Source organism: Fulmarus glacialis, unplaced genomic scaffold (genome assembly GCF_000690835.1).
Source record: "Fulmarus glacialis isolate BGI_N327 unplaced genomic scaffold, ASM69083v1 scaffold8677, whole genome shotgun sequence".
Lineage (NCBI taxonomy): Eukaryota > Metazoa > Chordata > Aves > Procellariiformes > Procellariidae > Fulmarus > Fulmarus glacialis.
Window position 1 is genome coordinate 284,997 of NW_009224144.1, and position 24,594 is coordinate 309,590.

General features: G+C 38.3%; 1 protein-coding gene across 1 annotated transcript in view; it reads right to left on the minus strand.

Annotated features, from left to right (window-relative positions):
• The window catches only part of PARD3B (par-3 family cell polarity regulator beta), a gene marked incomplete at its 5' end in the record, with an annotated part of 291,514 nt that overhangs the window by 259,012 nt on the left and 7,908 nt on the right, over positions 1-24,594 (minus strand). The window contains one exon of the mRNA XM_009582067.1: positions 12,232-12,352. Within this exon, the coding sequence (XP_009580362.1) occupies positions 12,232-12,352 (121 nt within the window). The remainder of the gene's footprint in view (positions 1-12,231; positions 12,353-24,594) is intronic.

The window sequence follows — 24,594 nt, forward strand, 5'->3', positions numbered from 1 at the left end:
AGGACAAGCACGTTCCTAAATATGGTCCTATTTAAGAGGGAGGTTAGAGAGGGTTAAGGGTCTGATCCCAACAGTATCAGTAAAAACCAGTGGTAGGTGCCAAGCCCTTCTCAAATTTCAACATTGCTGGAAAATAAATTCTGCTCTCTAGTGAGTTGTATTCTCAGCCTCCTTTGCACAGACATCCTTTCATTACCTGTGAACTACAATATATTTATCTAGTTCCTGTTCTCTTCACAACAATGTATCTAAGGCACAATCTCAATTCTCTTAAAATACATTGCTAGCAAAGGGCAGCACATGAACATACATAGCATATATGCCAATAACTGGCTAGCATTACTTTATATTGCTTTCCAAAGACATGCTTTCCCACTAAAAAGAGCTTCTGGGAGGCTCAAAGCAGAGACATTTTTCTGACTTCTGCCTGAAAAAAGAAAAAAATATTTTTTTTCCTTTAAGAGCTGGTGAATACTACAAACTTGCTTTCTAACTTTAATTTGTACCATTTTACTTAATACACATTTATCAAAAGCCTAGATTGATTATTTCAACTACTTAAAAGGCAAAAGAAACAGGTTATAAATTGCATATATCAAATCAAAGAGTATTTTTTCATTTGATTTTTGCAGTGCAAACTAAACAGAGTTGCCAACCAGCCCTAAATGTGCATGTTTCATTGTTACTGAATGAAATACTAGCAGCGCTGGAACAGAAAGCTAGACCTGAAGTAATCTTACTAATTAAACAAATAAATAAAATAAAATAAAAAAAAAAAGGAGAAAAGTATTTCTGCAATATTATTATATATTCATATTATTATGATGATGACGAAGTAATGAATTCTAAATATTGAACCATTTTAACAAAAATTAAATCACTATAAACCTAGAATCTGCATGTTAGGCCTGTGCTTAAAAGGTAACCGGCATCAGACACTATATAAAAGTAATTTTAACAGAACCAACATCAATAATTTGATGTTTTATACACTTATATAGTATTATAAATACATATAATTAGCAGCAGATTAACTTCCCAACAGTGTTATAATCTGTTGGCACAGTGCCATACTTTAAAAAAAAAAAATTAATTTTATTTACAGGAGCATGCATCTGGTTCTAATGAACTAACTTTACCTGGTAATATCGGTGTTTGTATGATTGATGACATTAACACAATAGCATCATCATGTGCCTCTCAAAACAGCCATTTGAAAGTGACAACTACACACAAACTACACAAGTAAAAAGGCAGAAAATCACAGCCAGGCATGAAGCGATCATTTGGTTCAGTGTTTTGTAAACCCAAGGATAGCTTTGTTATTGTTAACACGGTAATCCCTAATCTAAAAGTATTTCTACTGTTGACAATTTCTTGCTATGTTCTGAGGTGCTTTAAAAAGAAAAACATACACCAGAGGTTCTCTTTTGTGTATTAACTAGACTATCAATTTGACCACAACACAGTACCCATCTCAAAGCATTCCGGCTAGCAATGTTTGGATCTATCTATGAACAGTGATGCAGACAATTTCCCTTCTTCTCTTCTCTATGACAGGATGGAGCATCTTCCCATGCTTAACAACAGGGAATCAAGGTTGGACAGAATGAAGACTGAAGCAGAACTGACTTCTTTTACCCCAAAAGTTAATTCTGCTATTTAGAAGTTTACAAGGTAATTTCTAAATAATAAAAATATTGTGTAAAAACTTTTCTAGCCCATTCTGATTCTCTCTACTTGTCTGAGCCTCCCTGGTAGGAACTCAAGGAGGACTTACAATATAAACTTAATATAATCTTCTGCGTTTTTTCCACAAGGAGCAAAACTTCCTGATTCTAGCTCTTCTTACCACTATACAGCAGACCACTTCAGTCATTAATATTTTCAGGATATCTTTTGTAGAATATTCTTCCCTCAGCTGTACAACATTACTGAATTCACTCTCTCAAATGCAAATCTGAGAGCATCCAAGGCAGCACATACTATGCATGAAGGAAATGCAGATACATTTATCTGTGTAGAGTATGTTAGCCACACTGGTCTCATAGCTGGTCTTTGTGCCACAGAATTTTCACCAATACTATTAATTAAGAAAACCCGCATCTTTGCAGGAGCACACAGAAACATCTGATGTCTAGGCAGCTAAGGCGGATGCCTCACAGGTCTGAGGAAAATGTTCCTATGTTCTTTTAAACCAAAAACACAGTTAAAACACTAATTCTTTGGCTACAGAACTTCTGAGAAACAACCAGATTTGTCACTAAGAACTACAGCATTTCACAGTATTTATTTATTTATTTTTAAGATGAGACATCCATACTTTGGCTATTTGGTCTTTTGAAACCAAATTGAAGGGGATATCTTTCTTCCAAAAAATTTTTCTTCTTCGTGACTTAAAATCCATTTAATCTGTGGGGTTTTTGTTCCCTGGCCTCTCCTCCTTTTAACATACTTACAACTTCTCATAGAAGTGTTTTATAAAATTGCCCTTGCAATATTTCTCTTCTGCATGAGAAAAAAATTCATTTGGGCTCTTATGGAAAGTGTCAAAAGATGAGGCAATGAAGAATAACTGGCCCTTGCTCAGTAGCGCTGCTTGCAGAACTTACTTTACCCCAAAACAACACATTTCTGTTTGATTCTCATTCTGCTGCTTGAAGGATGGACAGATTTATGCAGATCATCAAAGAAAAGAAGGTGTGGGGGTGGAAGTGAACTCCAGATTTGAGGAGCCTTCATCGTATTTCTTAGACTGACATGAGGCCAGCTGAAAAGAAGGGGTTTCCTTTTGTTTCTGTAAGGCTGGCAGATACACCATGAAATTATTGTACTTGGTAATTCCAAAAAAAGCAGAAGAAAGGTAAAGGAGGAGGCCAATTTATCTCCACAGGTGTTAAACATATAATCATCTCAGGTGCACCACTATTAGGTCAATGGAGCAAGCATGCTACAAGAAACACAGCAGCTCTTTTATTTAAGGACCAAGTTCATGTCACCCTAAGCCAGCTGCTAAATAGACAACAGCATGAATGCCAACACAGAGAGTAATTCCGCTGAGATACCATGATATGCTCTCAGCCCAGTCATGTTACATGGTGCAGTTCAAATACAGTAAATATGGTATTATGAGCATCCCTTGGGACTGATGCAAAGAAGAGAGCTGGTTTACTTGAAGTTTAGAGAGAAGCTTGAGAATCTGTATGTTCTAATTGAAACCTAGATTAAAGCAACATGAATTAAAGGCAAAACTTACTGTTACTAGTACTTTAAAAATAGAAAAATAATTTTAAAAAAAGCACAAGCCACTACTCAACTTGATTGTCAAGAAAAAAATATCAAACATCTTACAGGAGCGACTGTTTCTATATGATCTCCCTTGGGAGCATATGTCATAAGAACAACTGTGCCAGATCAAATCACAGGTCCATCTTTGTGTGCTCAGGACCAGAATACCAGGGTGCCTCACAAACAGGCAATTATTGTCCCTCATAGTATAGAGGAACAGTGACAACAATTCGCTCCTGCATCAACTCAGTTATTCTAGAGTCTAATCACTTCCTTTTTAACTGAAGGTTTACTTAACTTACTAAATTGTTTATTTATTAGGTTTTATTTATTTAAAGTTATTCCAGAGAAGCTCTACTGCCTGGCTTATGACAAAAGGTCATATTAGACTTACAGGCCAGAAGAAACCACTGCAATTACTGACAAAAATAAAAGTTGAGATATTTGTTCAAAATCTTAAATCTCACTGAATCACCCTTACCATTTTAGTCTATATTCACAGCAGTCTCAGTTTATTATTCCCAACTCCAACACGTCTGTGCTGGTTTTGGCTGGGGTTGAGTTAATTTTCTTCATAGCAGCTAGCATGGGGCTACATTTTTTGGATTTGTGCTGGAAACAGCGTTGATAACACAGGGATGTTTTCGTTCCTGCTGAGCAGGGCTTACACAGAGTCAAAGCCTTTTCACACAGAGTCAAGGCCATGTCTGGTCCTCACCCCACCCCACCAGCGAGCAGGCTGGGGGTGCACAAGAAGCTGGGAGGGGACACAGCCAGGACAGCTGACCCCAACTGACCAAAGGGATATTCCATACCATATGACGTCATGCTCAGTATATAAGGCTGGGGGAAGAAGGAGGAAGGGGGGGACGTTTGGAGTGATGGCGCTTGTCTTCCCAAGTCACCGTTATGCGTGATGGAGCCCTGCTTTCCTGGAGATGGCTGAACACGTTCTGCCTGCCGATGGGAAGGAGTGAATGAATTCCTTGTTTTGCTTTGCTTGCATGCGTGGCTTTTGCTTTACCTGTTAAACTGTCTTTACTTCAACCCATGGGTTTTCTCTCTTTTACCCTTCCGATTCTCTCCCCCATCTCACTGGAGGGGAGTGAGCGAGCGGCTGGGTGGTGCTTAGTTGCCAGCTGGGGCTAAACCATGTAACACCAAAAGCACACAGTACACAGAAGCATTAAAATATTCCTCCCTTCATTCCAGTTGTCATTGTAAGAAATTGCTTCATAGGTATGGAGTAAATTAGGACCTGCTGCCATAAAAAACCGAAATGTGCAAGTTTCAAAGAGCACTATGCTATTACAACTCGAAAACCTCTAAATCCAGATTAGCTGTGACACCAACTACACAGGAGAAGAATAAATCCCCAGATAAGGTGTTTCCAATGGGATGGGTAATTTAGTGCCTAAGGGGCCTCTCCTAAGGAAACAAAAAAAAAACCCACAAACAAACAAAACAAAATACCACCACAGAACACGCACCTCCTTTGAGTATGAGAAACTCAATCCTGTAAGAGAAACAAAGCCACAAATATCACTTTCAGAGACACAGAAATATTAATCAGACCAGGAACAGAGTCTCATACATCAGTGGACTGCAAGATGACGTACTAAAAAATCCCAAATTAGTTTTTTTCTAATGTCACAGCAACATTTGGGTCCAAATAAGTATCACAGATCTCTGCCATTATTCCCAGTTGTCTACTGGATTGTTATGTTTATAGAAAATGTTATTTATTTAGTAGTAGGCATTTCCGTACGACACTGACTGAGAACCGATTTTATTTTAGCTAAATGTTTCCAGAGTTGGACAGTAAATGATATGCATGAGCCATGTTGACTGTCATCTTCCACTTTTAATTTGACTGTCAGACATACAAGTAACTTGCTAATGTTTCACTCCAATTTCAGCATCATGAGCCTGTTGCGTAAGCTGCCTGCTAAAAGCTGTTCAGATGGAATGACAGTATTTTGTAGGACCCCAAAGACGTAGCTATAGAGATGAATATGTGTCAACAGCATTGAAAGCATGACCTTTTTTCCCTTTTTTTTTTGTCAGCAGTTCTTATTTCCACCCTATAATTTTTCCACATTCTTTATAAGATAGGTCACGTGGGAAAAAGAAAGAGTTTAAGTCTCTCAGCCATCTTCCATCACCTGCAATCACATCTACCTGACTACACAAGGCAGAGGACAAAGGAGGAAGGGTTATAAACAATCAGGTATCTTCAAAATGACAGCCAAGGCCCAAAATTTATTTTAAAGAGGAAACAAATCCCAGCCCCCTAATAACGTAAGTTACAGAATGATGGAGAACTTTGATGGTTTTCATAATAGACACTTTCTCTCATGAATAGTCAGTAAAAAGCCTGCATTCCTCTCATTGGAAACAGGCTTTAGAAAGCAACACATTAACAATTAATAACTTCTTTTACCGATTGTACCATTTTACTGATAATTTATATACTATATTAACGTCACGGAACATTCATTATTAGCTCTTATTAAAGTGAATCACAAAAAGTCTACTTATCCGTCTCAAATAAAAATATGTAAATTACACCCACTGCTCATCTCAAACAATACAGGTAAAACAATACGCTTTTTCTGAAACGTAGGCTGTGCAAGGAACACAAAGAGGACTTTTCGCCCCCCACACACGTACCTCTTTGCACCCTCAAAAGAGAAAATTACCATAGGGCACTTGTGTCCTTTTTCAGATGATCAATTCAGTATTCTGAAGTATTACAAATATTTCATTTACATTTCTTAGTTCTTCCTCTACAATATAAAGTAATTTCTTTTTGACGCAGAATGCCACAGCGCACAGTACATGGAAGGGGAAAAAAAGCAGTGCAGGGTTGAAAAGCAACAGAAAGAATCGAGAAGGAATGGCTTTTGTTAATTTGACAGCCCTCAGCTAGCTGCATAGTTGGGTTTATAAAAGGTTCTTTAAGAGCAGCAGTTTTCATGGTGTAAGAGTGCCACACAGCTCTGGTTCCTGCAGTGCCTCACACCAACAACTTCAAAACCAACTCACTGCAGATGCCCCTATGATCATCTAATCAGACATCAAAAGCAATACACTGACAAGCTCCTGTGCTGATTAGGAGTGTTCTATATATGTTCCACAGCGTAAACAGACACACAGTAGTTGCTTTAAAAATGGATTCACCCACATCAGAATTCCCTTTTAAAAAACTCAAACTGTTCAGAACTCCCCAGCTGAATGACAGAAAACTCTTTTAGATCTCCCCAGATCTTCTGTTCAGTTCCACACAGCAGTATTTCAAGAGCAGGAGTTAAATTATTAATAGAAAAACTTTTACCAGAAAAAAGTAAATGCCTTCCAGAATTTAAAAACCTTGCTATTCTGAATGACAGTCTGGGATCACTCCACCTCAGGGAAGCAGTCTTGCCTCTACCCTGCAACACATGTTGTCATAACTAAGATGTGTTTCCATCTCTACCTCATTTGTTGTCTAATTATTATACATCAACAAGCACTGGATTTAAAGCATTACAAGTGCACCATCCTTCCAGCACTGCTAGTTCCTGAAGAATTACTGCATTCCTCCCAATATCTGGTTTCCTTCTCATAGCCCACCTCCTGGAATACTTAACGGGGGCTTATAAGAAAGATGGGGACAGACTTTTTAGCAGGGCCTGTTATGACAGGACAAGGCATAATGGTTTTAAACAAAAAGAGGATAGATTTAGACTAGATATAAGACGACATTTTTTACAACAAGAGTGGTGAAACACTGGCACAGTTTGCCCAGAGAGGTGGTAGATGCCCCATCCCTGGAAACATTCAAGGTCAGGTTGGACGGGGCTCTGAGCAACCTGATCTAGTTGAAGATGTCCCTGCCCATGGCAGGGGGATTGGACTAGATGACCTTTAAAGGTCCCTTCCAACCTAAACTATTCTATGATTCTATCACATCACTATGGGAGAATTTCATATTGAAATTCTAACACATGCAAAGGGACCAGAAATTAAAACTACCTGACCTAGTCAGGGTGAGTAAACATATTGGACAAAAATTTTATCTTCTAAAATCAGACAGACTATACAACCCTCACGGCAGCGCAGTCTCTTAGCTCAAGCCTTAACAGAAACCCACTGGATCAACCCAAGCTATAGACTCTACAGCATTATTCCATCACTGTGTCAAAAAAGACCTTTTCTGCTCTGCTCGGCTTTTAAATAGCCTAATTAGATGAAGTAATATTTCTGCCTTTTCTTATAATACCTACACAGGTTGAAAGTACTACTGGTAATCTTTATCTCAAAGCCAAGCTCTGATTGTAGCATATCTTTATGTTTACATATGTACATAAAATAGTATGTAAAAGGAACAAATCATGGAGCTGCGTCCTTACATGCGCTCACATTATGTTAATCTGCAGACACTTAATCAGGAAGGCTAATACATTACAAACACATGGCCAGAAGAACCAGAGGAGGTTTCAACCCTTTCTAACAAGGGCCTGAAACATAAAAATGTTCTGATTATATATGAACCTTATCCAAAATTGCAAATTATATGCTCACAATGCATAAAACACAGTCAATTTCAAGTCACATCTAGGTAAAAATTGAAACCATATTGAGCCACTGGAGCAGCTCTTCAATTGATCCAGCATCTCATTGTATCTTTAAATATGGATAAATGCAATTTAGTCAGCCATTCCCATTGATTAACTCTAAGTTAACCTAAGTATTTATCGAGGAAACATGCAACTATAAAAGAAAAGAAAGTCATGCAGAACACAGCATCCCCATAATAATCAGCAAGCTAACAAGAGGGGGTGAAAATTTAGTCCCACCAGAATTAATGCAAAACTCCCATCAACTTAAATAGGACCACAATCCTCCATCTAAAACTCATGACAGCTCAAGTCTTAAGATAGCAGGGAAGTCTGTCCCTGGGCAAAACCAGAGATAAGCAGAAGTAATAGCTCCAGAAAGGAAAGTTCAGATGTTTTAATTACACCTTAGCAATACTACCTGGATGAACTGACCGAGCAAAAGCAGAAAAATGTATTCTGCTTCCTAAAAAGTTGAAAAAACCAAATCAACAGAACCCCACAATTCAGAGTTTCTGCCTTGCTGCATCTCATCTTTATCAGAGTGGAGCTTGGACAGAGGGATCCAGCTAGGAACTTCTGAGTTGGTGCAGAGAACCTGAAACTGCAGCTCCTCTCAGCAAGCTGGAGACAAGTGTTGAGCAAGTGCTAAGGGGCCAAAGAATGGCTTCCTCCCTCTGAAAGGCTTCGGCCGTCTCAATCACACAGCATGGCCTCACTCCAGGGGAGATCCCCGCTGGAAGACTTCACGTCCATTGCTAACCTCACTTTCTGAAGCCAGAAAAGCAGCCAAAAGCAGCTGGACCAGCTTGGCTATTGCTGTAGCAAAGCTATGGCCACCGAGTTTTTCAGAGAAGTGCATTAAACTAATTATTCTTCCCTGAGGTCCTCTCTGGAGACCTAGGGAGGGAAGTTTCCATTTTTGAAAGCCTGACCAGGGCTCTGTGATTGTAACTAGACAGAAAAGCTGAACAGTTGCCTTCATAAATTAACAAATTCACTAACAAATACCTTTTCCTATGTATTTCTTATATATTTCTTTAAATAACAAATTCAGATGTTTCTTATCCCTATTTTTCCCCGATTATAGTCTCTAAATTTTTCAGTGGCAGCTATCACAATAAGGAAGGAGAGGCTTGGATGAAAAAAGAAACTCAAGTTTTCTACCATCTGTTAAATGACTTCCAGTCTGAGAGAACAGATGCTGGACTTCACTATCAGTTTTTGATTGATCTAGAAGTATTTTGTTAATTGGGGCTAAAACTACAGCTAAGACAAAATAAGTGTCAGAGAAAATATGAAAGAATGACTCAAATTCTCAAACTACCTGGTCACTCAGAAAAGATTTTGTAATTTTAGTAATCATCCTCTGAATGAATGGGACAACATCTAAAAAAGAGACTATATGCTCTCCTTAGATTCTATAAATATTGTGAACAGCTCAAATGGTTCATCAGGTTCATCCAGTTCACCTGAACTGGACAGCAATGTTCTTTTCTTACATTACTGCATGTTTGCTGTTTTATTTTATGCATTACTTATTGAACGTCTGTCCTGCATTCTCCTAGAGACAAATCAGCGCTGTCTTCAGAGACTCAGATGATAATCACCTCTCAAAAATCTGACCAACTACTGGTGTATCAGCACCTACCGTATAAGACAGCATACAGTCTAACTACGAGTATTTCTACATAGAACCATACTGCCAGTTCTACATGTGCCAAACACCAAAATGCCAGAAGTGCCAAAACAATTAAGCTAATTATGGAAGTCAGTTTCAATTACAAAATGATTGCTAAGATAATTGTGGCATAAATACAGAGACTTAATTTTTACTACATGCACTGAAAATTGTTTCATCTACCAACAGCTCTGGTTTTTCTAACTTGCATGTGACTGCAAGGAAGCAGTTTAACGTGGGGAAAAAAAAATGTGTTTGTGGCAAAGGAAATGCAGTATTAATTTTAAATTTTCAGCAGCAATATACAGAACAAATGAATTTTCTCTAAATACTGCTTTAACACTTGCATGAAAGAACATAGCTGTATTCAAAATGCAGTGTTGTTTGTACCATGTTTTTTCATTTGTCAGATATCGATTCTTCCCCGTGTTTTAAAACAATCTGTACCTAATTTAACCTATCTTATTTAAGCTTTCTATGCTTCCCAAAACATCATGCCAAAGCATATTTCAGTATGACGACGAGAGTTTTAGAAATGGTACTGTTGCAAAACAGTAATATTACATTGGTGTGACGTATTTTGCTGTTACAGATTTTCACTTTAACAATAAAAACTTTCAACCTTCTGGGCCCTCCCCCCCTCCCCTTACATGCCATTTAAAAAAATCTGAGAGCCTTCTCCACTGTTGTTATCTGTCCAGCTTTGACCATTACCCCTATAGCTGATGGAGGGACGCTCTGTATTTTAGCCATAGAGAATTCCTTTGGGCCTAGAAGACTTTTGTGTACCCATGCAAGTCAGTGAAGCACGGTGTGGTTTTAGCCTCCAAATATAATTGCAGTCCTCATATAATGGCATAAAATGCACTTGTCGCCACTAATATTATATTTTAAAAAACAACAAAATAACAAAACCCGATCTTTCTCTCCTTGATGGTCAAAAATAAAGCATTCGAAACATGGAATGCAACAAATTTCACCAATTTTTCCACTTTTTTTTTTCAATTTTCATGGCTATAAAATACCAGAGGTCAGCATTACATACTGACATACTCACCTTACACATTTCTCAACTTTTCAAAGAGCGTGAGATCTGCACTGTTAACCAAGAATTCTTCTTTGTATTTTCATTTATTGGACTAAGTCAGTATTTAATTAATATGTAAGTGCCTGCAGCAAACATCAAGAAAAACCTCTCAGCTCAAACAGGTCTGACAAATGACGCAGGATTTCAAGAAAGTTCAGCCCCCTGTAACACCATAATGTACTTGGAGAGTCACTAGCACTTTTTAAATTGCACCACTTAGCAAATAACACAAGCCATTGCAAAGTAAGATGCACACTAAACATTTAGAGGCACACGCATTTGGCCAGGCAAAGAAAAACAATGGACAATCAACTAAAATCCTGCGTTGGCCTTCAGAATTACAGAGTTAAGATTGAGAGCCATAAAACAGCATTTATAATCAAGTAAGCTGACCTGCTATTTACTTACCGTATTCACTTGAACTTAACTGGAAGTACAGTCTTAAATACAACATCTTTAGTTGAAAAGGTTCCCACCTCCAGCACGTGTTGCTGAAGCCCAGTTCTTTCCTCCTGCTCCCTAATGCGCCAGTAGGGCCCTTTGTGGAATCCTGCTATAAACTAGTTGTGATCTAGGCTGAAACGTCCCCCTCGCGCCAAACAAAGAGGCTGGGGGTTTCTGAGTGTTTTTTGTTTTGAAACAAAACAGCAATAGATTGGTTTACACAACTGGGGACATGAGTGAACTGCAACACTGTATAGGGAAGCTAAAGGGGAAAAGGCATAAGTTTCACAAGCAAATGAAAGCAGGTGCAACTGCGCCATCATTTAAGCCAGCATTCATTTGGCATAAAGTAGTGCAGAAATCTATGAAAAAGCTCTATTCTGCTTGATACACTTATGTATCCCAGCTGACATTCAGAGATTCTAAAGAATTTCATCTTTTTGTAAGTAATATAGGAACGCCTTCCCCACACACAAACACAAAGCTTCAAGCCTTAAAATTGCAAAGTAAAAAATGTGGCCCAAATGTGACCAAGACAGTATCGCCTTTAGAAGATTGAAGACAGCCTGCAATAACATCTGATTAAGAGTTACTGCATCCTCACTAATTGTGTCTTTGCACTAATATTTAGTAATAACTATGTTGAAAACAAATTTGTCCTCAAAAGGGAAGAGTTGGGTTGCAAAACAGGAAAGTGAGAGAAAGAAGAGACCATGCAGGATAGTAGCGGGTGCCAAAGGAAGACAGAAATGCCAGAAGAAAACAAGGAAAGTGAAAAAGGGTGCAAGACCAATGAAGCATATTAAAGGGGAACTAAATTTTTTCCACTAAGCAATGGTAAGCTGGACAATATGATACTGAACAAATAAACAATTGCTACAAAGTTCAGTTCATATTCCTGTGCCTTATGTCACCATTGAGCTTTATGTAAATCTCTTATTTAAAAAAGAGAACCAATGTTAATTGACTGCATCATCTAAAATAACCGTTTTGTCCAGAGGAAATTCACTCCTTCACAGAAAATGAGTATGATGCACTTTGTTTTAGATCCAAATTCATATATAGCTTATAAAACTGCTACATACCAACAGGTAAGAATGGTTTTTGCCCTTAAGAAAAAGGTGAGTTACATGACACCTACTGCCAAAACATGCTTGAGACTGTGGTCACTGGGATGAGAAGCACTTGGGTGGAAGTCAGCAGGTGGGCCCAAAGCTGGATCACTGCTCCTTCGTACTAGAAGTGGTGTGCCTAAGAGACAAAACAAAGAGCAATGGTTCAAGGGTGCTACAGGAACACAAGGTAAAGCTTCATGTGATTTAACTAAGAGAGGTGTACAGCGCTTAAATGTAAGTTTATCTGTGGCAATATCCACTTGGTAAATTACTAGATTTGATGGGGTCGTGACATTTAGTATTTACTAAGCTAAAGACATGAGAACATTTTAAGCTCTGTTATACAGACTTTCATCCATGAGCTGCTAAATTAGGTGAAAACTACTGACAAACAGGAGAAAAAGGCACCTTTTCAGAAAAATAAATGAGTAGTTGCACGTATCTGTGACCACAGGTACCATCAAGTTCTGACAAGGAAATCATACACTTGATCTAAGGAGTAACTGTGAACACAGGAAGAACTGGACAGCTGTTGTTGGTTCCTACAACTGGTAGTGGTTACTTAACTAAAGCAGAACATGGTCTAAAGCCTTTCACTCCACACTAAGGACAGCTCTCACTGTGCTGTTCTGCATTAACCCACCAAACTGGGATCTCACAATCTCATTTTCAACTGTTCCTTACTTTCTCCTGGTGTGTGTCCAAAAGCCATACTGAGCAACTGCTTGCCTCTCCCATACCAATTATACAAGCCCACATTTAACCATATGGAAGGTCGCTTTGAATATGATGGCATGAGCATATATATACAGTCATAAATTTTATTTCCATAAGCTCACAAGATGCAATAGTCCATCACCAGTACTTCTGTGCCATCCCAACCTGAGGCATATAAACGACAGATCAGGCTGTCATTTTTGGGTACAGAGGCAGTTGAAGGATAAATGGATAACTCCCTACATAAACTTCATTTAGTATCTAACATGCCTTGGGCTGGCTCTGCAGAGACAGCCTAAATAAGGATATAAAGAGGAGAGGGGAAAGAGATTTTATTCACAGCAGATCTGCCTCCCACTACCAACTGCCAGGATTCCCAGGGAACAGACGTAGGCAGTTGCAGTTGTTTCAGAGAAGCTGTAGACTAAACAGCTTCCTCTTGCAGGCATCTCCAAATAGACTCACCAACTATTCATGTCTATTCATGTACTGTCTAGGAATAACCCCAAAGACCAGTCAGCAGCTTCTAGCGACACAGCCATCCAGTTAGCAGAATACACAAGTGCTACAAAACACTCCCTGCAAAATCTCCAGGTGGGGTGAGAGGGAAACATCTTCGGTAATATGAGAAAGGAATTTCTCACATTACCCAAAATGAAATTAAACAAAAATGACTTCCCCGCCCCCCCCAAGTCTTTCCAAAATAATTTATCCATAGGCAAACAAAAAAATTGAAGAGAACATTGGTCTAAGACAGTAATTTTTCAAATGAGTGAAAATAAGATTATAACTGTCAGTTATAATATTAATTATAGTGGCTGGGACTGATGGCAGTCATGATTACTAGATCTATAATAGAAGTTTGAATGTGCAAGTTTCCTCACTAGAGAGATGCTAACAAAGCTGGAGTGACTGTACCACGTTCACTCTTCAGCACAACTTTGTAATTATAGCTGGAATAAATACCAGCACCTGATGCTGAGGAACAACCAGAGAATCTAATGCTCTTACCCTTCCTCATAGCGAGCAACAGTTTTTATATGCCAGTAATCCCTTCTATCTCCACTTCTGCAGGAAATCAGTAAGAAAAGCAAAAGTAAGACTTAAATTTGTGTCCTGGTATTGAGGGAATGCTCAAAAATCAAAAGGTGAATATTGTTTTTTGTTCCTATGCATGTTTTTACAAGGAGATTCTGAAGAAAGGGATTGATCACCAGATTTACCCACTTTATGTGATTTTCCAGAGGCGTCAGTAGGTCAAAGGGAACCAAATCTCTCCACTCAAATATTCCTGTTCTTCACGTGGTGCTGAAGAGAAACGTTTTTCCCTCTAAGCACATTTGATAAGAAGGTATATAAAAGCTAAAGCCAAAAAGTATTGGATTTTTAAGTTACTCCCTTTAAGATAAATACTTATTCCTTAAAATAATTTTTTCTTTGTTTGACCGAAGTGTTTCTGGTGGCCCGTATCCAATTTTCAGTCTCTCTTCAATATAAGAGTTCGAAAACAAATGCTCAGATGCTTTTGCATGATTCAGCATAATTTAGTCTCCAACTCCTTTTGACATAAACATGAACAGCACAGAAAAACCCTCTGGCTAAACTACCAGAAAGCCCTTTGCATTGGTACTTTTCTTTGTAACTTTCACAACTCAATGAGCCATATTCCAAATTCAAACTGAAACATACTGCTGCTTATACTCTTCCAGGTCATCATCCCAGCCCCTTTTCTCATTTCTGTCTTCCTTTTCCCACAGTGAGAAGAGGGTTTAAAAAAAAAAAAAAAAAAAAAAAAAAAGATCCCCACAGTCAACTAAAGAGGCCAAAGAGAGAAAAAGGAAAAAAAACCACCCAAAAAGCCCCCACTTATATCAAGCTCACTCCTTCTCCCAAAGCCAACACTCAGAAATCACATTTCTCCTTTTTCTGAGCTATCTTCTACAACCACCTCCTCATTTCTCTCTCATTCCCCTGGCTGAGAAAAAGATGAAGTCTCCCATCTCTGTGGCTGCTGGGAGACAGGACCCTCATTTGTTCCAGGGCCTCCCAGCTCCCGCAGCAGCTGAAAGAAGATGTCTCCTGTACCACACCATTCACATAATGCTTGTCGAGTAAAAGGGGACGTACTCCAGCGCTTCTCTCTGCTCCCTGTATTGACTGCTGCAAAGTGCTGTTTTTATCCCCCTGCCCTCAATTTTGAAGACCTCTTTTCACTTGCTTTCTGCCACTGCTTTCCAGAGAAACTGAAACAAAATGACATTATCCCATTCTCAGTTTACAGCTGTCTAAACTTTGAAACCAAAGTTTGCAGGAGCAGTGGGATTATAGAGAATACTGTTTTCCAATTCGGGAAGACGGCCTTGCAGCTATTTGCTTTCTTTTTATTCCTGCAAGTTTTTGCTTATTGCCATGAGGCTATGAAATTTATGGTGCTCGTCTGGAATGCTTCCCTACTTGCACAAGAACAACTGGACTTTTTGACCACTGTCTACAATGCTTTCTCTTTTTTCTCAACTTGTTGTAAATTTTAGGGTCCTACAGATCATCTTCTTGTTGAAGAGAAAGCCAGAGTGTATCTTCTTAATTTTTTTAAGTATATTTACTGACATATAACATAATTTCTTATACAGAGATATCACAAATCGTAACATCTCTGTGAACCAAGTCAGCTGAAGTCTTTAGCTAAAATTATCAAAAACAGTCCCTCTGGCTCCCCTTGCTTTACATGCATACACCACAAAGACACCGGAGCACAAAAACAACCCTTTATTAGACAAAAGTAAATTAAACCAAAATGCCCTCTCTAATAGGGGAAAACAAACGGCAAGCAGGAAGATTAGATGAAAGACTTGAGAAGAAGCAGTACTCTCCCTCCTTCCGGGGAGAATCCCGTATTCTCTTTCAGGAGACAGCAATTCTCAGCGGCTCCCTGAGCTAACCAACTCTCCTCCATCTCCCTCTGCTCCTCAGGCTGCTCCCGGCCGTAAGAACGCCTTCCCTGCCCCGCAGTGCCTCCCAGCCCACGCTTCTCCCCCCCAGGCTCCTTTCTTTTTTCAGCCTCTCCCTGCCTCTTCTGTACTCTACACGCAGGGCTCCTGAAAGCCAAGCACGCTCCCTTGCACTTCGGAAGAGAAAAACCTCCCCGAATCCCACCGGCCAGGACTCAGCCCGACTCAGGAGTTGGCTCATCTCCATTATACATACATACCTTGAATTTGTTCATCACTGTCTTCCTTAGACACAGATAAAATGTAATGAAAAACCATCATTGATACCATTTATTACAGACATACTATAGACAACTATATACGTTTTTACTTAAGAGATTATGTCATCCGTTTTCTTCTGTCAGGAAACAGAATGTTGCCTTTTTCCTTACTGCTTGCCTTTTGTTGTGCTGTGTTTCCATGTTATTCTACTCACGTTCTTGCATTTGTGCTGAACATTTATAACAACCAGTGTAAGCTCAAACAGAAAATTCATCTTTTCCCTGAATGATGAGACACAGAAAAACTCCTTTCTGCATACCAAGTTGATCATACAAACACATTATTTACAAGCACTAGTGCTTTGTGCCAGAGTAGCACTTTGCATTTTAAACTTTAAACTATTTATCCTCATCTCGCTGCATTGCATCAGTAATTTACAGACAACAAAAATTCAAACACAGGCCCAAGATTAAAATTTTTCTCATGATGACAGCTTTTAACCTCAGTCACCTCAACGTATTTCCCCTTCTTTCAAAATTTGCACAGAGTACCTACCTTCTATTATGGTACCATAGCACCTTCTAAGCACACGTGGACGTCTCAGCCTTATTCCCAATACATACTCTTTGACAAAGCTGATGAGAAAAAGTCCTGTGGTTTTCTTCCTTAAAGTAAACTGCGTCGTTTAGTTTCAAGCCATGTAGATCAATCTTTTCCTTTTGCTAGCATCACCCTCAAAAATTAGTATCTACACAGATTCATGGTTAACAGTGTATTTTCCCTGAACTCTTTGTGTTTTGGAAATATTTTTTTCAACTGCAAATATGGTTGAAACAAGCATATGGTAGAAACCACACTTAGATTTAAATTGGTTACATTAGGAAAAAAAAAAACCAGAGGAGAAGTTCTGCCATTTGTGCACAATTGAAAACTGAAAACTTACATCAACACAATGGCAAAAGAAACATCTCCGTGCCAGATGTAATCTTTCTTTTTTTTTTTTTAAATTTCACCAAAAAGCTGTACACAGACATTAACACTCACCCTGAATAAGAGTGCACTCTGCCTCGCTTCACTTAAGCCCTTTCGTGGATCAAAAATCAGCATTTGAGGTTAGGAGGGGGCTGACTAACAAGAAGCGATGTTGTCAGATAAATAGTGTAAGGTTTGGAGTTTAGGATCCAAATGTGGTCAGGGGAACTTTGGAGCTCCAGCTGTCCTCCTGGAGTACTGGGGTCTCCCTAAACTTTTCAGGGTCTCTAGCCTCTGAGTTCTGGCATCAAATGTGATGCCTAAATTTAGACAGCTGAGTATTGCTCAGGGTGACCACTACTACAAAAAAAACATTATTCCAACCCTTCCTTAATTTCGCCCTTTTGCTTTTAAGTCTCCTTGCTCAGGAAAACACAATTCACCTCCAGGCTGAAAGCCCTTTATTCTTTAGGATTTAGGTTGCAGGTTGCTGTTACAGGGCCAAGTTAAGAAACTGCTGAAGACAACCAGAGTTTATCACCCACCAGCATTTTCGGTAGGCTGTACTATCTATAACGCAGTCAAATTGTGTACTAAAAATTGATTTTAGCATTGCTTTGGGTGCAAACACTCTCAGATGACTTTTGGGTAAGCTGACGAATCAAGGAACACGGGAAATGCAAGCGCATGTGTTGCCACTGCATCAGTGGCAACTAACGTATTATGAGGTTTTTTTGTTTGTTTTTGCAGGTAACAGGGAAGAACTATTTTAGAGGAGAACAAAAGACACACTTGGACAGAATACCATAAGTGGGCAGAAAGAGATTTACAATAAATCACCTACACAGTTAAAGTCATAATTTTAAATTCTGCTCCTGCATATAAAAATGCTGACTGTGATGGGAAAAAAGCTGTCCATCAAGTGTGTATCAAACTGTCAACTGTTAAAGGCCATACCAATGACAATTACTCTGTTGCCTGCTTCCAAATTACACCTGCCTGGACAGACACAGAAATTATTTTCTCACCTGCTTGTGCCTCAAAATATTTTTTTAGAGCTCCTTCTAAGCAAATCACAACAAAATTTCAAGTCAGAGTTGAAACAAAACACCATAAATCCTATATGCATACGCACACAAATGTGAAATTGCACTTCAGCATAGAAAATTCTTGGCTGGAAGGAAGATCTCTGAACAGACACAACAAAAACAACCACCATTTAAACCAGAAATTCAGAATGACTTTTAAACTGATGCCGTCATGAAACAGTTCAGGCACTGGAAACAAAATACTACAAGCAGGATATTAATGTATATTTAAATATAGGAAAGGTCATTAATATATGCCTATTTTTCTTCTCTTTATCAGCAAAATTTCACATTAACAGGCATACAGACAGTTCTGCTGGTCAGCGGTTTTTGAGAGCACTAAGCAATCAGCATGGGTAAATTTGGTCACCCTCAGATTTATTGCTTACCGCCACCTGAGGCATCATGTAATGGTTTTGCCATGTACTTAAAATGTAGCTGACATTAGCTTGTACGTTCTACCTTGTGATAGGATTGTACCACTTCTTTTTTATTTTTTAAATATGTAATGCTCTGACAATGTGACTTTTATGTTTAAAGCTAACTCAAATTGCTTATAATAGCACCTATCAATACAATTTCAGATCTACAGCTATCTGTTCTTTCCAAAGTGCATACTGCACTTTTTGAATTCCCATGGATACGAGATTAGATTAATGAACTAGGATGATGTAACAGTTAAGACAATTGACTTAAATCTATAAACAGATGAAAATCCATTTCCAACAAGCTCTCTCTTTTACATATTAACCCAGTGCAGAACAAAGTATTTCCCTATCAGTCTAAATGAGGAGTACTTTTTCTTACGAAGAAAAATAAAAGCAATTGCCTACAAGTAAAACCCAGTAAAGGCTTTAAACAGAGATTGTTTTGGGGTGGTGTTCTTTGGTGCCGTAAATTTCAAAAGAATTATTTTCTCTGGTTGCATGTGCTGTAACATATTATGTCAGATTTCAGTTACAAAGCACAAGAACTGTTCTCAGTTTTTATGACCAGAACAAAATTTCTTTATTGTTATCATTGTCAGAAACGGTGCCTAATGAAACAACTATGGAATATTTACATTTACAGCTTTTGGAGTTTCAAAGATGGATATAAGAATCACCTACGTACATTATTTCAGTAATAAAGTTAATCTAGATCCCATTTTCAAGATCAAAATCCACAACCATATGAAAAGAAGTTAACCACTTCTCATCTTAAGGCACTAGGATACTTCTGTATCTAAAGAAGATGTACAAGTAATGCTGTTACTTTCTCCCCGTTTCAAAATTTCTCTCAAGAAAGTTTCCACTGAAGGATAGGACTTCAGGTTGGATCTTAACCAGGTATTCTTTTCTTACACTTAAGGTCACAACACGCATCAGATCTAGAGTAATTTCAGGATCTTCTCGCCTCTACCAACACAATGCTCCTGTTTTCAGCTCCTCATGAGATAGGGAGCACGCAGAGTTATGGGAGCACTGGGAGCACCATGACTCCGCTCCAAAGGGTCTTGGTGGCAGGTACCACGTGGAAGAGACCGGGCAGAAGGGAAGGAGCTGCAGCAGAATCCTGCTGGCACAAGGATTAATTACCTCACTCACAACAGGGTGTTGTGATTTTTTTCCCAACCCAAGCTCTAGCAGAATGTGCAACTGCTATCCTTGCTGGGCAGACTGATTAGGAGCTTTGTGAGAACACGCTGGCTATTACCAACAAGAATCAGCACTTTCCACCACAGGCCAGGCTTTCTTCTTATTCTTGTCCAGGCGAAACATCTTCGTGAATCGCACCGTCATTGTGCACCCACTGATTGATGCACAGCTTCCAACTTCCGGCTTCAGACACAGGATTAAAAATTAGAGCAGCTTCAAACATTTTATGTTTTTTAAGTATCATTTGGGGGGGAAAAAAAAATTGTGTTATATTAGAATTTGGGGGAGTGGGGTTTTTTTTGGTTTGCGGTTTGTTTTTTTTTTTTCAAATGTAATCTTTTTCAAATGGCATTCAAATGTCAACAGAAACTAAACTTTAGATATACTTAAAAACACCAGTCATCTTAGTCATCCAACTCGCTGGACACAGCAAAAAGCATTCACCTTATTAAACAGACTGTTTTTTTAAGCAGCATAATATCTGTAGTTACTGAATTTAAATCAATCATTTTAGGCTAATATATCCTATAAGATTTTAAAACTAATAGATCTCAGTCTCTCGCACCTCATTTTTATTCACAGATTGAAAGGTGAAAATAAGCATTTCTTCTATTTCAATTCCCAGCCCATTTCTCAACTTCAAATGAAATACTTAATGAACTGTACTAGTTGAATAAACTGACACAAAGAAAATATTCTGTGCACCTGCAAAAGAGGCCACGCTGCCAAAAGCTGGTTTAGCACTTCAGCTAACATCAGTTACAGGTGCTTATGCAGTCACTTTTCCACAGTTCAACGGTTTAATTTTCTTTAAAACTTTGGCAGCTAAACTTTACAGCTTGAATATCACTTTGGTAGCACTTTATTGCTAGTAGTAGAATAGTAAAATACATTTTTTGAAAATTTTAATGGTATTTTAAAGGAGTATCACAAATTGCGGCATTAGTATAGGTTTTTGGAATATTTAAATACAACTTGTGTTTCATATATCTGATCTAAATTAAGAACCTTTTCTGTTTTGACTTTTCCTTAAAAAATTCCTATTATGATTATTTTCTATTCTTGTCATGGTAAACTAGTTTTAGTCTCAAATCTCAAACTTATTCCCGCCAATTTTAAAAGACGTTAAGATAAAATATGAAACCTCCTGAACTTGAAACTTTCTGGAAGGTTTCACAGAATGATAAGAACATAAGAACAGCTATATATCCCACATCTAACAGTAGTAGCAAATACTCAGGGAGAGGACATAACTGCAAAGTGGTGTAGCCTACCAGCTTGCAAAAAATAACGTTTGAAAAATTTCCAAATCAGAGTGGCATCTAGACCACCATATTTTAACAGCCACTGATGGGCCACCTCCTGTGAATTTGTCTAATTGTATTATAACTCATTGATTTTTGGCCTGTAACACCGAATTACACAATTTAATTGAATGCTTCATGAAAAAGGTAGTTTAGGGTTGTTTTGCTTTGTGATCTGTTGAACGATAGTTTTGTTTGATACTCGTAGTTTTTATGTGGTGAGGGAAGTGAATAATCATTCACTATTTATCCGTCTTAATATTTAAAATGGTAAGATAACTATTTCTGTAGGAAAGTTAAAAAAAGACTCAATCACAGAGGGTCATTTGTCCCTTTTTGTGGGAGGGTTAAGAAGAGATGACCAAAATAATCTGCAGGATTCAACTTTCTAGTGAACACACTACATCCTCCTTTCACTTAATGTCTACAGTAAACAGACTTCCCTTTAATGAAGTCATGAGTTACAAAGAAAGCAAAACATAAATCAACAGCCAGTGTGTCTAGGGGAAAATTATGCAACATATTGGGAAGGAGATGCATCTTTTGCCAGCTATGTTCAGGAGTAGTAAATACACAACTCTCCATTTTACTTGGCTGAGATTCTAGGTATCTGTTGTGAGAAACAATCAAAATCTGAAGTGGCACTTCAAAGTAAAGAGAAAAAAAATTAACTATCAACTGAGGCTCTTGAAAGGGTAAATTAAATAGAAAGCAATGAGAAAGAACTACATGGCAATGGGCAAACTGAATGAATCATTTAACTGTTATTTGTAACTTCTCTAATGATGACTTTCATTAAGATGGGTTCATCTGTATACTGGAACACGGTCATATGGAAGCAAACAGTAATCATCAACCAACAAACATTGCAAAAAAAAAGTGTAAAACTATACTAGTTTGGTTTCTTAAAAAAAGGGTGATCTACCACCTCAAGACCTTTAGCTGAAGTTTCTTTTTTTTTTTTTTTTTTTTTTTTTTTTAACTTGAACAATTTCAAGCTATCAGCCAAGCTTAGCAGGCTCATTTTCAAGCTGAAATACGCATTTTGCCATATTGCCTCAGAGCTAATACAGCACATAGTACTGTAGAGATTTATAAACACACATACACACTCCTTTGTCTTACCTAGCACTAGAGTGTACTGACAGAGATTGCGCTATAGCCTTCCAGTATGGCATTATACTATAGTCTTTCAAAACCTTCAGCTGCAAATATTTAGCTTACTACGTGGGTTAAGAGATACTGCACTTGAAACTAGCTATGCATTATACAAATATTCACAAAAACAGGAATGTCACAAAATTAGTAAAATAGACAAAAATCTTAGGAAAAACACTGACATCGAATAAAGTGTGCCAAAAAGCAGTGTAGACTTTTGTAATAGCATTTATTCCATCATTCTAAGTCCCATTCATCACCTTCCCTGAGGCAATAAAAGGCTGGAAATGAACATCTCAGCTAGAGAGCTATTGCAGGAAAATGTGTAACTTGTGATGGAAAAATATTTTTCTCCCTACTTAACATATTTTCATGGGGATACCCCCTTGCCCCAAAGTAAGGCAGATTAAACCAAGTGCAATGGGAATAGAGACAAGGGGAATAATTGATGAGAAACAATCTTTGGGGAAATCAGAGGCAGAGGGGCTATTAAAAAGAAAAAGGGGTTCTTTGGTAACCAGCTAAGTACGTAGATTTATTACCTACACTACTACTCAATTCTTGGTATGGGGAAAGGAAGGTAAGACAAAGGTTTTCTAAATGGGCAAGCCAAAAACACATGGAGAAACACATGGAAATTTTTTTATATATATATATCTTTACAGAAAACATTACTGTATTCTTTTGCTGCAATACAAAGATAAACTTTAGCTATGCTGGTGCAAAGCTCATTTCCATGAATCAAGGACAACTAAGTAATACCAAGCTTAAGTCATGAAGTCAAAATACACCAAGCCCGCATTCTGACTGAAATGAAAAGTTATCTTCAAACCTTTAGCTTGCCTGAGAACAGAAACCATTTGTTTTAGGAGCACAAGTAGACTTTAATTGATCATCACAATTGTTTAAAGCCAGATTAAACTGAATGCTGCAGAGGAGAAAAAAAAGAATCTATCAAGTACATTGTCATCCTCACAACACCTATGACAAATAGCACAGAACAACGTTTGATATCGCTACTTATGAGAGCAGCCTTCCAATGCAGAGAAAGAGAATAAAGTCATATTTGCTTAAGGAAATAAGCCGTATTGCCTCAAACCACAGAAGGCAGCATGTGCTCCTAGAATGCATTTCTTTTGAAACTTAGCAATTTCAAAATGCTAATTTTCCCTGAATCATACAGGAGAGAATTATTATATGCATGTAGTACACTCAATGTACTGACAAACATCGGAACACTCAGCCAATAAACTGACACCGCAAGATTAAGATGAACAGGAACAGCTTTTATGCAAGAAAAAGTGTCTTTCCTACTTACTCTGAGACAGCATTTATGCTGTATACAAGCATTAGCAACATTTTGTTTATCAAATTAATAGTTCCTATCTGTTTTCATAACTTTTAAAAAAACATGATCATGTGGTTTCCTCTGTATTTAAAGATACCCTGTCTGTATATCCATAGTATCTCAACACGAGCTTGAAAGAGGACTAACCAAACATACGCTGTTTAAAATGCCCCCAAGCCTACTTACAATACTTGCACTCCAAAGCAGACAAGAAAGAAAAGGAATTCTTCCCAAGCTCTGAGCACAGAAAGGGACGACATCCGTACCCTGGAGGTAACAATTTAAGCCCTGTCAGGCCTATCAAGGGAGAAACTTCCAAAGACTCCTGGAAGAAACCTTGCCTCCGATTCCCTTGGACTTCAAACTAAGACACTGCCAATGGAAGCGCCTCTGTTGACTGACTTAGCAACCTAAACACATAGGGCCATTCAAACTAAACGAGTGATTTGAACAACCCCACGAAGCACGATTTAAGCTAAAGCATGCCTAAAACCTCAGGAATATATTAAGCTGATTAAGCATATTCTCTACCTGAAGTCCTTGAAACACCTTCAAGGAAATTCCATAAGAGTACAAGTAACCTTTCCTAAACATTAAAAAGACATGGCCACGACACCAACAACTGCATCAAAATGGAAAATGAAAACGGAAAATCAAAACTTCCAGGCTAGTACTGTTATTATCCTGTACTAGACCTGCTGAGGGTTGGAGCATTCCCAGGTAGCCATCTGTTTTCAGGAAACAAATGTCCACTGCAAAGACATTACATAGAATGTCTAGAACTGAAAGAACTGACTGTTCAAAAGCACAAGCGCCTCAGTATAGCTTGAAGTTCAACTATCATTGCCATTCATAAGCTTATTTTAGGAGAGAGACTGTAATCAGCCATCCCAGCCATCATTTGCCCGCAAGTCTTCCACTTGCCTAGAATGTCGATCAGATGGG